Source organism: Lycium barbarum, chromosome 2 (genome assembly GCF_019175385.1).
Source record: "Lycium barbarum isolate Lr01 chromosome 2, ASM1917538v2, whole genome shotgun sequence".
NCBI classification, from domain to species: Eukaryota; Viridiplantae; Streptophyta; class Magnoliopsida; order Solanales; family Solanaceae; genus Lycium; species Lycium barbarum.
In genome coordinates, this window is record NC_083338.1 from 148,288,908 (window position 1) to 148,303,382 (window position 14,475).

The window sequence follows — 14,475 nt, forward strand, 5'->3', positions numbered from 1 at the left end:
AATATTTTTACACTAAGTAAAATTTATAAACAATTCATGTTCTCATAAAAATCGAAAATTAAAGATTTCTACTTCGTGCCCGAAAATGATCCCGTCTTTAACTTGAGTCGATTCTTTTGCGAATACCTCGAAGTATAAAATTACGGGATATAACAACACTGCTCTTGGTCAACTCAAAATTGAAGGACATATGAAGAATTTTGTTATATCCCGTATTTTTGAACGTCGGATTATTTGTAAGCTGAGGTGGGGCCACACGACAAGATTTTTTTTTTGAACATGTGACAAGTTATATGAATCACATATGTAAAGATAAACACAACTCATGAAGGACCCTTGGGCCAAATCAAAGTGGAAGCCCTCCAAACGAATATTTTTAAGAAAACGTTTTCGGGTGACCTGACTTTGAGGGGCAAAAAAGGTATTATAAGTTTGGAATTTGGAAAAATACCAAGAAATAGAAGTTGTAGATAATTGAATTAGCTTTCCAACCATAGGTCATGGGTTCCCAGATGACGTCGGTACAAAGAGATATGGACGTTTTAAGGTCGAAAGGTCAGTGGGCTAGGCCCAACTCGGGACCAACCGGGTTAGGCCCAAAAAAAAAGAGAAAATTGAGGCCCAAGTGAGGAGGTGGCCGGCCATGGTCCTTAATAAAGGACCCAAGCCCATTTAAATTAGTCATGTGATAAATGTATAAAAGACCATTTAGTCAACATTTATCACTTAGAAGCTTCAAGACAAATTGACAAAGGAGAAAACAAAAGAAACAAGAGCAAAGGAGAAGGCCATTCGGCCATAGCTCCAAATTTTTGCTCCTTTGAAATATTGTTCCAAAAATTATTTTTTTGTGGTATTCCTACTAATTCAAGGGTCCTCTACAACTTGGTGTAGTTATTTTGGAAGGAAGGGCACTTGTTTCATCAATTTAGCACCTTGGACAAGTGAAGCAGATAGGAGGAAAAGGTAAGAATTAATTCCTTTTTCTTATGTTATGAAGGTTTGTTTATGTTGTAGTATGTAGAAATGAGTAGAATTTATGAAAATATGGAAGTTTGCAAAGTGGGTGTGTATATGGGTATATGGCCGTGTATATGTATTGATGCATAGGCAATATGAGTTGAATTTTATGTAGTATATTTCTAGTTGTGTTGTTGAAACTTTGTGATGGAAATGGAAGAAAATGGTTTATGATGGCATGAAAAATGGTTGAAAATGATTATAGGAACTTATGTGATTTCAATGTAGTTTCTATGTAATTATGGAAGTGGAGTTCTAAATGAAAATTATTATGTTAGTTGGTGAATTTGGAGGGATGCAAGTCCATATTGGCATGAAAGATTGGTTGGTAAGTTGTTATGGGGAATTTTGTGATTTTATGAAAGATTTATGTAATGATGAAAATGAAATTGTTAAGGTGTGAATTATGATTATTGTTAATAAAGTTGGAGGATAAAAATGTGTTATGGATATTTATGCCGAAGATTAGAGATTTCGGATGAATTATGATTTTGGTGAAAATTTTGTATGTTTTGTAAATATTTTGTAGAATGATATGAAATGCTTCCGAATTGTATTTGAATGATCTTTAATTAAAATATAAACATGGAAATATTGATATTGATTTGAAGGTGCAAAGTTGGATTGGAAGTTGTTGCATTATTTGGAAAAGAAGACTATTTATGTTAGAATGCGTTTCTAGTCGATTGTTGATGTTGTTGGTATTGTTGTTGGTATGGTTGCTGCTAATTTGAGCCGAGTTAAATCTCGGGGATGTTGTATATATAGGGGAGATGCTGCCCAAATTTCTGTAGACAAGTATTGGTTAAGGTTGAATTCTTAAAACCTTATGATTAATATTTGGTAAATGTGACCAATTATAGATTTTGGGCGAAACGGGATTTGAATTTGGACAAGCGTAAAAGGCGAATAAGGTATGTAAAGCTATCCCTTTCCTTCTCTTGGCATGTCCTAGGTGTACTAGGCTTTGATTCGAGCGTCGGGGATGATTCTACTCTTCGGAATCTACGTCCAAATTTACCCCTTTTTCATTCAGTAGAATTGAATTGAGTATGTTATGAATAGTTAGAAATAGTGCCTAAATGTCTAGAACTTGCACAAATAGGACCCGACTACCTTATAACTCTCACGAGTGATGTTATGAAGTGTAACATACGTAAATTATGTACGCCACCTCATTTGACCCGAGGTGGGCCCGCTACTCCCGAATTTTTCTGATTTGTTCCGTTTGACTTATTTTGAAGTAGAATTCAAAGGAAACTCTTGGCTACTCGTCTAACTACTATATGACATTTGTTTGAATTATTTTGATAAGTCCCATAATGTATTTTGAAACATGAAAATGATTTCAGAAAGCTTATTTTGACATATACTATTGTGATATCCGAAAGGCATACACTATGATTACTGCTCCGTTTCTGTTATATGGTTTGTCATCTAAGTTATACTATTAAGTCTCCGTAAATGTGTTATATTTTATATTGCATTAGTTTCTCACTACTCCATTCGTGGATGCCTCAATGTTTCCTTCACTGAGCCCGGGCCAGGATATGTTATCACGCGTATTCCACTGCATTGTTCGCCGTGCCTCGATGTGAGGGGGCAGGTATGACATGTACATGGGTTCTGGAGTTATGTTGTGCCATGTACATATATTCTGACATTTGATGATATGATATGATGTGTGCACACTCTAATATCTGATATGATATGGCCATCTGATATGTTATGATATGTTACGGAGATATTCCCTACTCTGAAGTTATGCTATGTTGTGGCGCCAGTGACGGGATGGCGACCACGTTCTGTTCACCGTGTCCCATAATGGGGCCGGATATGGCATATGTTTTGACATGCACTATCTATGTTATATGAGTAAGCATTTCCGATATTCTGATTATTGCACTCATTTTCTGTACTTCCTGTTCCGGTATGATTTTGTTTATTATGCTTCATGCTTTACATACTCAGTACACATTCCGTACTGACCCCCTTTCTTTGGGGGGCTGCGTTTCATGCCGCGCAGGTACACCCAGATGATACGAAGTTATTATAGAAGATGTTCCGGCAGAGTTGGCAAGCTCCATTTGCTCCTGGAGTGCTGCCGAGTCAGAGTTTATACGTATGTTTTTCTAGATTGATGTTAGAGGCTTTTCAGACAGAGTCGTGGGTATAGTATGCCAGTTGTGTATGCGGCTTCATCAGCCGATATGTCATTCTGTATTATGTGTTAAATTCTGTATGATCACAGATTCTGTTTGATTTGGAAAGCATCGAACAATCATATTTTGAGAGTTTATTATATATTTTATTTTTATCTAATTTAAAAAGTCTACTAAAATTATGTGTGTCCCAAAGGTCTGTGGGTTCGCTCGGCTTCGGATGTGGGGCCGGGTGCCCATCACACCCTAGCGGAATTAGGGTGTGACAAATTTCTCTCCATAACATCAAATCAAAATGCACATTAATGATCCTAAGTCAACATGCACATAAAAAATACCCTCCAATATTTTGATGTTAGAATCTATTAACCAAATTTCATGCTAAGAAGTCATTCTTTACTACTGACAAATATTTTTGCACAAAGCAACACAAAACACCCAACTTTTATTTTCATCAAGCCACTTCAGTTATCTTGCAATGATATGACACAAAGTACGATACAAAACAGTTTTCTTAGTAGCAAATGTGGCTTGTGGTTTGAGCAATTTCTTTGAGGTGTTTTTATCTCATGATTGATTTCATTTGCATGATGATATGCAAGAATGACGTGACAGAATTCTCCAATATCAAATGTCAAGACAACATCTTGTTAAATTGGGACAATGAGATCAGTTACTAAAGGCATCAGGCCATCATTTTTTTTTTTTTATGATTCTGCCAATTAGGACTCAAACTTTCTATTTTATCAAATAGATTCAAGAAAATTCTTGTATTACCCGGATAAAAGTAAGGCATAAATTTGTTAGAAAGTCACCAATTTTTGCTAAAAATTTCGAGATATATTTTCCATTCTACATGGTCAAAGTACCCTTCACACGAGACATATTTTTAATGGATAAAAAAATATTACCCACTATCGGTATACTTAATAGAGATTAAAAATGAATTAGCCTTAACATAAGTATGAAACAAAATGCCTATTCTTCATTTCACTTTTAATTGCCGCTGCAATTTGTCAGACAAATTCAACTTCCATCCATCACTGACCACTCTCTGTAAATGTGCTGAAATACTCTATCTATAGACATTTAACCCCAAAGATAGTGACTGTCTAGGAATCAAAGAAGATGTTTCGTTCTTCTTCATCTTCAAAAATAGTTCTGGACAGATTTCAAAAATTTGGCATACGCCCAAAAACAAAATAATTTGCTTTACAAAAGCTTTTCAGGGAAATTCATCTAATCTTTCAGTCAAAGTAATAGATACATAATACTTTCATTATCTCTAGAACAACTTTCAAGTATTAATGTAAGCCTAATTCATGTCTTACTACCTTGAAATAATATTCCACTTATTTCAAACATGCTACCAAATTGTATACCAACTAATTGATTTTGTGGCACACAAATAGAATACATTTTGAGATCATCAAATAATAAACGTCTACCCTAACATTTACAAAAACTGAATTTCATAAATCATATAGAGTAGAAAATTAAAAGATGAGCAGAGCAAAGAAAGTAGAACCCGACTTTTGCAGCTTTTTTCTTGAATTGATTCATCCTTGAAGCAAAGCACATGTTTATGTGACATATGCTCCATTTGCACGAACTTTAGACTGGAGGGACGATAAATTTCAAACTTGATGAAATAATTTGTTTTTCACCACAAATTGATATGCACTTTTATATTAAACACATGTACATGCCTTTTGAAAACAGAAATTTGATTAGACCAAATAACAACTCTCCTTCGCAACAAATCATTAAGACCCCTTATCAAAATTAATTAATTCTCAATTTTTAAAACCTTGAATTCATGACCGGAGAGTCCACTGGACTGTCATTTTCTTTACTTTCCTCTAATGTAAAGAGTAGTAGTCTCTCCAAATGTGCAGTAAACGCACGAATGGCTTGCAAGAGTACTCTATGTCAATTACCCACTTTAATGGTTAGATTGATCATGGAAAAATGTGATACCCAAACAAAACAAAAGATACACGTCTAACACCTTTTTCTCAAACGACACAATCAGTTGGTGATTAAACCAGTGCCATCAACGTAATTTGCCGGTGTCATAAAACTAATTCAATGATGTGGCTGGCCACACCAACGTCATGGACAATAATTAATACAACAATGAAGAGACTTGTTCCATGACCGAACAATTTTCTTTGATGTTGTCTATCGAAATTAAATTTTGATTTTTATCTACTTGTTTTCTTAATCAGAGAATAAACTGGCGAAGTTTTTATATCTTCAAACCGAATAATCTCTAACTCAAACAGATTTAATTAAACGGTGAAGGTTTTATCTTCTTCAAACCAAATAAACAACCAGCGAAGATTTTATATCTTCAAGCCAATTAAAAGTTACTAAATCGGTAGTTTTTATATTCTTTAAACCGAATCGTAACTTGGAGTAGAAAATCACGCAGATTTTAATCTCCAATCAAGAGAGTAGAAAACCACAAAAGTTTTAGTCTCCAAAAAGAGTACCCTTTTTATCTTATGAAAATAGTACTTTTTTATCTTTGAAAAGTATTTTTCTTTCTTCCGAAAATGGTACTTTTTCCTCTTTTAAAAAGAGTAACTTTCTTCTTTCTGAAACCAGTTTAGTCTCCAAAACCGGGGTAGAAATAATTGAAAAAGTACTTTTATTTCTGAAAGAATACTTTTATAACTCAGAAAAGAGTATTTTTATTTCTAAAAAAAATTACTTTCTTCTTTGTCAAAAGAGTAAGATTCTAGTAGATTAACAGAATATATAAAACTAATAATTTCCTTAAGATTGTTATAAATCTGTATTTGAAAAAATACTTAAACCACTAATAATTTCCTTAAGATTGTTATAAATCTGTATTTGGAAAAATACTTAAACCAGAGACTAAAAAATAAACAAAGCAGAATCTAGAACTTAGAAGAACAATATCTTAAAATGTATAAGGAATTAAATCGAGCCCACTGAATGCACAGTGTATCCTTAAGGAAATTATTCCCCTCAATGTACCTGAGGTGTTGGAATATATCCTCCCAGGATAGAACGATTTACTCACCGTTGTAGTGGTACAACAAACTCCGGTGACAGCGAACTCACTCGACGGCTGTCAATCACACGAATATTTTATGAAGTGCAAGAAGAAGAAGAAAAGAGAAGATCAGAAAATTTGTTTTTAACAGGAAAATTTGATGGAAATGAAGTATTTATAGCCAACAAAGTAAATGAATAAAAAGGTGTGAAGCCTTTTCCATGAAAAGGTGCAAAAGACTATTTCCCATTCACACCTATTCATAAAATCCTAACACTTTGACAGCTAAGTCGGGTTTAGATCATGTTGAAGTGAGGATTTGTACTCAATTTATACATCGATATGTAATTTTTAAGCGAAATACATAGATAGCTCCTCATACTTATCAGTAACTATCAGGTACATCGTAGTATGGCAATGATCTGATGAACACATCTTCTTTACAAAAGTATATCTTGGCTAAAAAAATCCCAATGATCTTCTAGTCATCATTGCAATCTTCTAGCCATTGTTGCGTAGTTATGTCTTCCATGTTCTTTGTCAATCGTGGAAAAAGACGTAAAGTTCGGAAAAGTAACGAATAAACCAACACCTAATTCTGAATCATGCTCCCATGGATGGGGTTTTATGTTTGGTATTCCAAACCTAAATATATGTTTGGTAGTCCTAATTTTCAAGTTCGAGCAACTACTGATTAAGCTAAAACATAACGCCACGTTCTTCATATTTGTTATAGTAAAAGGAGTGATAAAGTACAGGCGGTTCAATCAGGAATAGGCTCGTTGATAGGCAGACAAAATAGTGAAAATGCCAAAAACTATATTTAGACATGCAATTTTTTTACTTTTCTGCAAAACATTGTTTGGTTATATATGTGACTTATTTTTTGGTTAGTTTTTAAAGATGAGTTTTTCAAGTGAAAAATCTTTTTGCTCTGAAAGTCACGGAACTTCAACCTTTTTACAAGTGATTTGCATGTCCAAAAACACAACTTCCAAATACCATTTTTCAACTTCAACTTCAGAAACTCCTTTTTCCACATTTCAACCATATATATGTCCAAACACAACTTACTTTTATAGCTTTACTACTAGTGACTTCAACGTTCGTGCTAATGGCACAAAATTTTGAACTATGCTTTTAATATAGCGGTGTCCTCTTGAACTTCATTCCAATGTCTAAAGACCATTAAAATTCAAACTGATAATAATTCCAGCTGAGGCCTATTGGCCACATGAATTCTATCCAGCATGTGATTTGATTTACTGGTTAGAAAAACCTGAATATGTAGAAATAATATTGATTTTTTGGAACAAAAGTAGAGCACAATGAATGATTCATAAATCGATCCAACTCGTTTGAAATTGAAGCTTAGACGATCTAAATATCGTCGATGGACAAACTGATAACACAGTGAAGAGTAGTACATTTTAACTTAAATCTTCCTAAAAAGGATAGGAGCACCATACTGGGGCTGTAAAGTAAGGCGCATAGTTGGAGCATGGACATATGAAGGTGACAATGCAAACGAGAAATTCTGAACTATCATTGCCAGGATGATTTTAGCTTCAACCATTGCTAAGTTTTGCCCAACACAGATTCGTGGACCTAATGCAAAAGGGAAAAATGAAGCTAAATGCTTACGAGACTCTGCAAATCTCTGAGGGTTGAATTCCAGTGCATCTTTCCCCCATATCTCAGTGTCATGATGCACAGCAGCTAGAGACACGTAAAATTGAGTATTTGCAGGAATTTCAAGGTCTCCCAACTTAATATCTTTAGAAGTTCCTCTTGTCAAGGCGACCACCGGTGGGTAGAGTCTCAGTGTCTCGTTGAGTATCATTGTCACCTATTTGAACAAACAAAGTAAGGGGACAAACACATGGTAAGTAAAACTTGCAATCTGTCAAAATTTAGGGGAGTCAAACAGATGGATTGACTAAATCTGGGCAGGTATTGAATCAATAAATAAGTTGGATCATAACTCGCCAAAGTTCGCTAATCAAGATGAGCAGGTAAATTCAACAATAATCATAACTCAACCTGCTCAACTCAAAGTCATTTTTTCCTTTGTTCTTTTATAATTTATTTAGCTATTAAATCAAACTAACAACAACAACATACCCAGTGAAATCCCGCAATGTGGGGTCTGGGGAGGGTAAAGTGTACGCAGACCTTACCCCTATCTCGGAAGATAGGGATAAATCAAACTAACTAAAGCTTTATATTTTATTTATTTATCATAAGAAAATCTAAACAACAAAACTCGAAATATTATTTTTCTATGTACTTATAAGTTATCTGATGGGTCAATTTGGGCCACATAAGCTGCCCAAATTAGACAAAGATTCTTAAATAGCCTAACTTGGGTTATGCTCCAATTGACCCGTCAATGAATATATGCCCAAGAAACTCCAGCCAAGTTGGTGAGTCATATTTTCATGGGCTATATTCGACATAAACTGAGAAAAAATAGATAAGAGACATTGAACTCTGAGAAAACAATGAAATTTGAACTTACAAGCTTGAAATCATTCAAATTCTCTGCACTTGGAAGGTTGTTACCCTTGCAAACTCGAAAAACTTCTTCTCGAGCTTTATCTTGCCACTCTTGATGCGATGCTAGAAGAAGAAGTGCCCAAGTTAACAAGATGGAAGTAGTTTCCTTTCCAGCAAAGTAAAATGTCTTGCATTCATTTATCACTTCTTCCACCCCAAATCCATGTTCTTCTTCACTTGCCGACATTAGCAAACTAAGAAGATTTTTAGAATTTTCTCTTCCTTTACTACTCTCAATCAGCTTCCTTACTGACTCTCGAGTTTCTTTCTCTAGTCTCCGCCTCATCATGTTATTTTTTGTGGGCAAATACCTGTTAATTTATAAAGAGATTTCGTATCCATTAAATTGCTGAATAGAATCCGGTGAAGAACTAAAAAAGAGTAAAAGCGTTCATGCTTAAATACTCATTTCACGATTGACAAATCAGTTCAATAGCAAAGCTTATACGATCACTAACCTAAATCCAGGGAGGTAGATGCTTCGTATTGCCTGCAAAGTAAGAGATATTTGTTGCTCTTGTAACACAAATATGCGCTTCCCCTCTTCAAAGCTACTCCCGAAAGCTGTTCTAGATATAACCTCAGCTGAGAGATCATTCAATTCTTTGAAGACATCTAGTTCAAATTCTTCCTTCTCTTCATTTTCTTTTTCCCATTTCTTCAACGCCTTAACAACACTAGTCACAATGTCCGGTACCCAAGACTGCAATTCATCAAAACTTTATGTAAAAGAAACAACGGATTTGAATATAGGTACAGTTGCTACTTTATAGCATGGTAATGAGACAAACCAGTTATATTTATAAAAAAATTGAAATCAATACAAAATGAAAATAGTATGCTTAATGATGAACAGATGACAGAAAGGTATAATGTCATGGAGTGAGCAATGCACGAATTTCATGTAAGACAAGTAGACAACTAAATACACTTTCAGATCTCAACAAGGAAAGAACATAATTGGTAATTGAGAGATAAAGCTAGCCTGTTCTTGAAGGACTCAGTGCACTGACAACAAATTTATAGAATCTTATAGGTTAGAGGGGGAGCAAGAATTGTGTTCTGGATTCTAGAAAACATAGCTTATTGGGTTCGGATAAATTATTTATATATATTAAGTGGATATTTTTAACACAAATACAGGGTTTAGGCTAAAGATATTAGGTTCTACCAAATCCGTAAATGAAACTGTAGCTCCACCCGTGCTTATGGTTTTATCATTTTTTAAGATAAAGACGGCCAATTGGCTCCAAAAAGTGGTGGGTGTATCAAAGGTTTTAAAGGAGACATATCTGAATTCAAAGAACACTGACATATACTTGTGTCATCTTTTCTGAAGGAAGGACTATCTATTAGGCCCCCAAACGCAACCGGTTTTAACAGAAATCATGAAATGTGACTGGAGCAGACATCACGATGAAATGAATGCGTACAAAATACTTAAAGACTATTGAATATGGGACCGCATTCTATAAATGGTATTGCTGGATATGGTTACTGAAAAACTCCGGATCCCGATAAGAATGGAATATGGTGTTTCCAGCTCTCGCTAGAGTTGTATGGAAGTCTCCCTCGAGGGACTTCCGAATTATTGTACCGAGGAATTGAATTATGTTTTAATGACTTACATCTATTATTATAAACAACAACAACAACATATCTAGTGTAATTCCACAAGTGGGGTCTGGAAAGGATAGGATATATGCAGACCTTACCCCTACCTTTTTGGGGTAGAAAAGTTGTTTCTGATAGACCCTCGGCTCAAAAGACTTACATCTATTTTTTTTTAATTTTTTAATTATACAGGAAAATAAACTTTTCCAGATAATGAGATTCCTCCAACATATGAATTTTAAGAAGTCACATACCTCTACAAACCATAACTGGTAGATAAATAAACTTTGAGTGCTATCATCGTTTGGTTTTCTGATTGTAGTCAAGCTCTCAAGTAGTTCAATACTGAGAGGAGAACGAGTTTCATTTCTTATTTCGTAGACGAAATTCTGGTATCATATTAAGCAAAAAAGGACCTTCCCCTATTAACAAAAGTAATTCTATTAGCAATGACACTGTGTCTTTATCAGCCGGGAAACCCCTCCCAATGATTTCCTTCAAAAGAGCCATTGCTTCATTAGTTTTATTACTCTTGAGAAATCCATGCACAATAAGATTGGAAGTGGCATTGTCCGGCAAACAACCATTTCCCTCCATTTCTCTTAGCAACTCTTTGGCTTCATATACTAAACCTTCAATACAAAGTCCATTTACTGTTACATTGTATGTTATAGCATCAGGATGCAACCCTATGGAATAAAGCTTATCAAAAATAGAACGAGCTTTATCAAGCTTTTGAATTCTAAAAAATCCACCATTGCCTGTATTGTAGATTAAAATATTAGTATCTTCTTTTTGTTTGTCCCACCTATGAAAGAGGGACATAGCTTTTTCTACGTGTCCATTCTTTATATAACCATGAAGCATTATGCCACAAGTGTAAATGTCAGGAGTATGGCCTGCATTTTGCATCTCAGTAAAGAAATGTTCTGAACACTCAACTCTACCAACTTCAAATAGGCCTTGCAAGATAGTAGAATATGTAACAATGTCAGGTTTCAACCCCTTCTGCGAGATTTCACAACACAAATGCATGGCCTCATCTAATTTCTTTTGCTTGCAATACCCATTGACTAATATGTTGTAACTAAAGATGTCAGGCTTGACGCCAGTATCAACCATAGAGTCTAAAATTCTCCTTGCTACATCTACTTCACCGTGCAGACAATATCCTTCCATTATAGCGTTGTAGGTAACCACATCTGGATGTTCACCTCTTTGGATCATTATCGTTAACACCTCCACAGCATCTTCAACCATCCCTTTTTTGCAAAATGCATCTATCAACATGCTAAATGTGTGCACGTTCGGAAAAATATTAAGGTACATCATCTCATCCAAAAGCAGCCTAACCTTTTCCCACTCATCAAACTTACACAAACCATCAACCAGTGAACTATATGTAAGTACATTCGGAGTAATGCCTTTTCGTTTCATTTCATTGAAAAGGTTGAAAGCAGCACCTACCATTTTGTCTTTGCAAAGCGCATCTACGACGATACTATACACAATTGTGTTAGGTTTAGGATCCCCTTGCTCCATTATCCTCAACAAACTAAGAGCTGTTTGAGTATGCCCTTGTTTACATAGCCCATTCATGACAGTACCAAACATTACTTCATCAATCTTACAAATTTTCTCTGTCACCAACTTATTAAACAACCACATGGCATCCTTAATCTTATTTTGTTCACAAAGTCCCCTTATAAGAGTGCTGAAAGTAACAACATTAAACTGAACACCACTCTTGAAAAAAATACCCAACACTGAAAACCCATGTTCAGTACAACCCAACAAGCAAAATGAATCAATCACAATAGTCAAGATATAATCATCAAAGGGAACCCCTAGCTTCCTCATCTCTCCAAAAAAAGAAACAACACCACAATAATGTTTCTTATTAATCATCACCCTTAACAATTTTGCAAACTCTACAACAGAAGGAATTGGTTTTGTTTGGACCATTTGATTAAAGACACTAACAGCATGGTCTAAATTATTCACATGTCTAAAATCCTTAAAGACAACAACTTTACGCTTTCTTGAAATTGATGGCTTTTCTTGAAATGAAGAATATTTTGAGGGACTAGCAGAGAAAGAATGAAACATAGCTTCATGGTCTTGCAATAAAGCAAACAATTGGATTGAGGGGAAGAAATTACCTCTGTAACACAGAGGTTTTGTCCAAGAAAGAAAGAGCATGGTGGCTGCTCTGTTTCTCTAAGGTTAAAATAGGAACTGAAGAGCTTTCAAATATAAAGGCCACACCGTTTTAGAACAAACTAGTTAATAAAGAGGAGAAAATTTACAAAAATGGTCGCTTACGTTTGATTTAGGTTTAAAAAAGTTTCTTAAGTATGCACTTTGGTAAATTTAGTCCTTCAAGTTTACAAAAAGTTGATATTTTTAGTCTCAATTAAATATTTATCCAACTTTGTCTATTAATTAAAATTAGCGGAATCTCACATTAGAGGTACAACATCTGTAATATTTGTTATTTTTAATTTATTTTAAAGTTTGGTGCAATTTTTTGTGGCGTAATTTCTGCTATGATTATTCTTTCTACCCCAAAGTAAGTGTCAGCTTAGCAAAAAAAAAAAAACTGTCTCAAAATAAATATCACCTTAGGAATTCAAGACAAAAATTGACAAATGTTTTCAACTATGCCCTTAGCATTAAAGAGATAATCCTTTTTAATATTACTACATTCTAAAAAAAATCTAATTAATAGGGATAGTTTAGTAAACTCCACATTGTATTTATTACTTAATGAGCGTGATTTTTGCTAAGATAACACGTATTTTGGGACGGCTGGAGTATATCTTTTTAGGTCTAGTGCAATTTTTAGGTGTCTGCATATTTTTACTTTGACGGGATTTTCTTGGTATTCATGGTTAAATCTCTTGTTTCCACCATTTTTATCAAATCTAACGAACATAAATTGTTAAATATTTAATAGAAACTAAAATATTAACTTTAAACTTAAAGGATCAAAACTATTAAGTCCATTATTTACGAACTATTTTGAACCCACCTCATATATATGAAACCATTTTTGTCATTTTTCAAATAAAAAGCGTCATACAAAAATTAAACAGACAAAGACCGAAAAAAAAAAAAACACAACCAAACGGGGTTTAATCAAAGAAATGGATCAATCACCTTAACAACCTCCATATTGAAAGCCTGATTTGCAATCTTCCTATGTAAAGCCCATTGTTCACCTCGTAAACCAATAAGCCCTTCTCCAAACAGCTTCTTAGTTTGTGGATCAAACTCAACCTTATCCACAGCTTTATTCATAAAAAGCCCTTTTATCATATTCGGGTCAGCCAAAGCCAATCGGGGCTTCGACCCGAACCAGAACAAAAAAGTCTTCCCATAAATAGCTGACCAGTTGTAGTAATGTGGAGCAATTCGATGCAACACGTTGTTGTTGAACGGAACAGATTTCGATTCAACTTCGCTTATCAGCCGTTTGATTTCCTCTGAGTTTCCGTAGATCGGACGGTAGCCAGGGCCTCTGATTCCTTGCTTTCTAAAGTGTTTTTCGAACTTCCTTGGAATGTAAATCACTGAATAAATAAACTTGAAAATAAATATCACAGGAAATAGCAAAATCGCAATAACTGTGAGAGACATAGTGAAGTCGAGCTTAAAATTGCGTTTTTTGAGAAATTATTATTGTGGAAATGCATAAATAGTGGGTGATGAATAAACTAATGTTAAATTGCTGCAGGCGGAAGAGATGGAACAAAAAGGCATAAATTTATTCAGCTCAAAATTAGTAAAGGAATCTACATGATTTAGGCATCTTTCTGTCTAAATAAACTGAATTTAATATCCTATTGACAATTTAAATTGGTTTCTCTTAATTATTGAATTATCCGAGCAGAAGCAATTTATATGTAAGAAACTTATTTTGTACTCCCTCCATAATCACGTCCATTATGAAATTCAAAAAATACAATATGGAGTTTATTAAACTTCTCTATTTATTGGATCTTTTCGAGAATTGAATAATATTAAATATGATTACTTTTTTAATTTAATGCTAAAGGCATAGTTAAAAATACTTATCAATTTTTATCT

At 34.4% G+C, this 14,475-nt stretch overlaps 1 protein-coding gene and 1 long non-coding RNA gene across 3 annotated transcripts; one reads left to right on the forward strand and one right to left on the reverse strand.

Moving 5' to 3' along the window:
* The first annotated feature begins 326 nt into the window (after window positions 1–326).
* On the forward strand, window positions 327–3,285 carry LOC132627991 (uncharacterized). The gene is made up of 3 exons (XR_009578019.1): window positions 327–966; window positions 1,884–1,934; window positions 3,047–3,285. It is a non-coding gene; the product is annotated as an uncharacterized LOC132627991 (long non-coding RNA).
* Window positions 3,286–7,529: 4,244 nt separating this feature from the next.
* Window positions 7,530–14,263, reverse strand: LOC132627987 (cytochrome P450 734A1-like). 2 transcript variants are annotated; one of them, XM_060343649.1, is made up of 4 exons: window positions 13,546–14,263; window positions 9,228–9,472; window positions 8,732–9,080; window positions 7,530–8,059 (listed from the first exon to the last, which is right to left on the reverse strand). In XM_060343649.1, the coding sequence occupies exons 1-4, from the start codon at window positions 14,023–14,025 to the stop codon at window positions 7,646–7,648; spliced, it is 1,488 nt and encodes a 495-aa protein (XP_060199632.1). In that variant the 5' UTR covers window positions 14,026–14,263; the 3' UTR covers window positions 7,530–7,645. The 2 variants fall into 2 exon arrangements, 1 of the variants encoding a protein (XP_060199632.1); XR_009578018.1 differs by lacking the exons at window positions 7,530–8,059; window positions 8,732–9,080; window positions 13,546–14,263 and adding an exon at window positions 10,638–13,491 and having other exon boundaries at window positions 9,336–9,472.
* Between the last annotated feature and the right edge of the window lie 212 nt (window positions 14,264–14,475).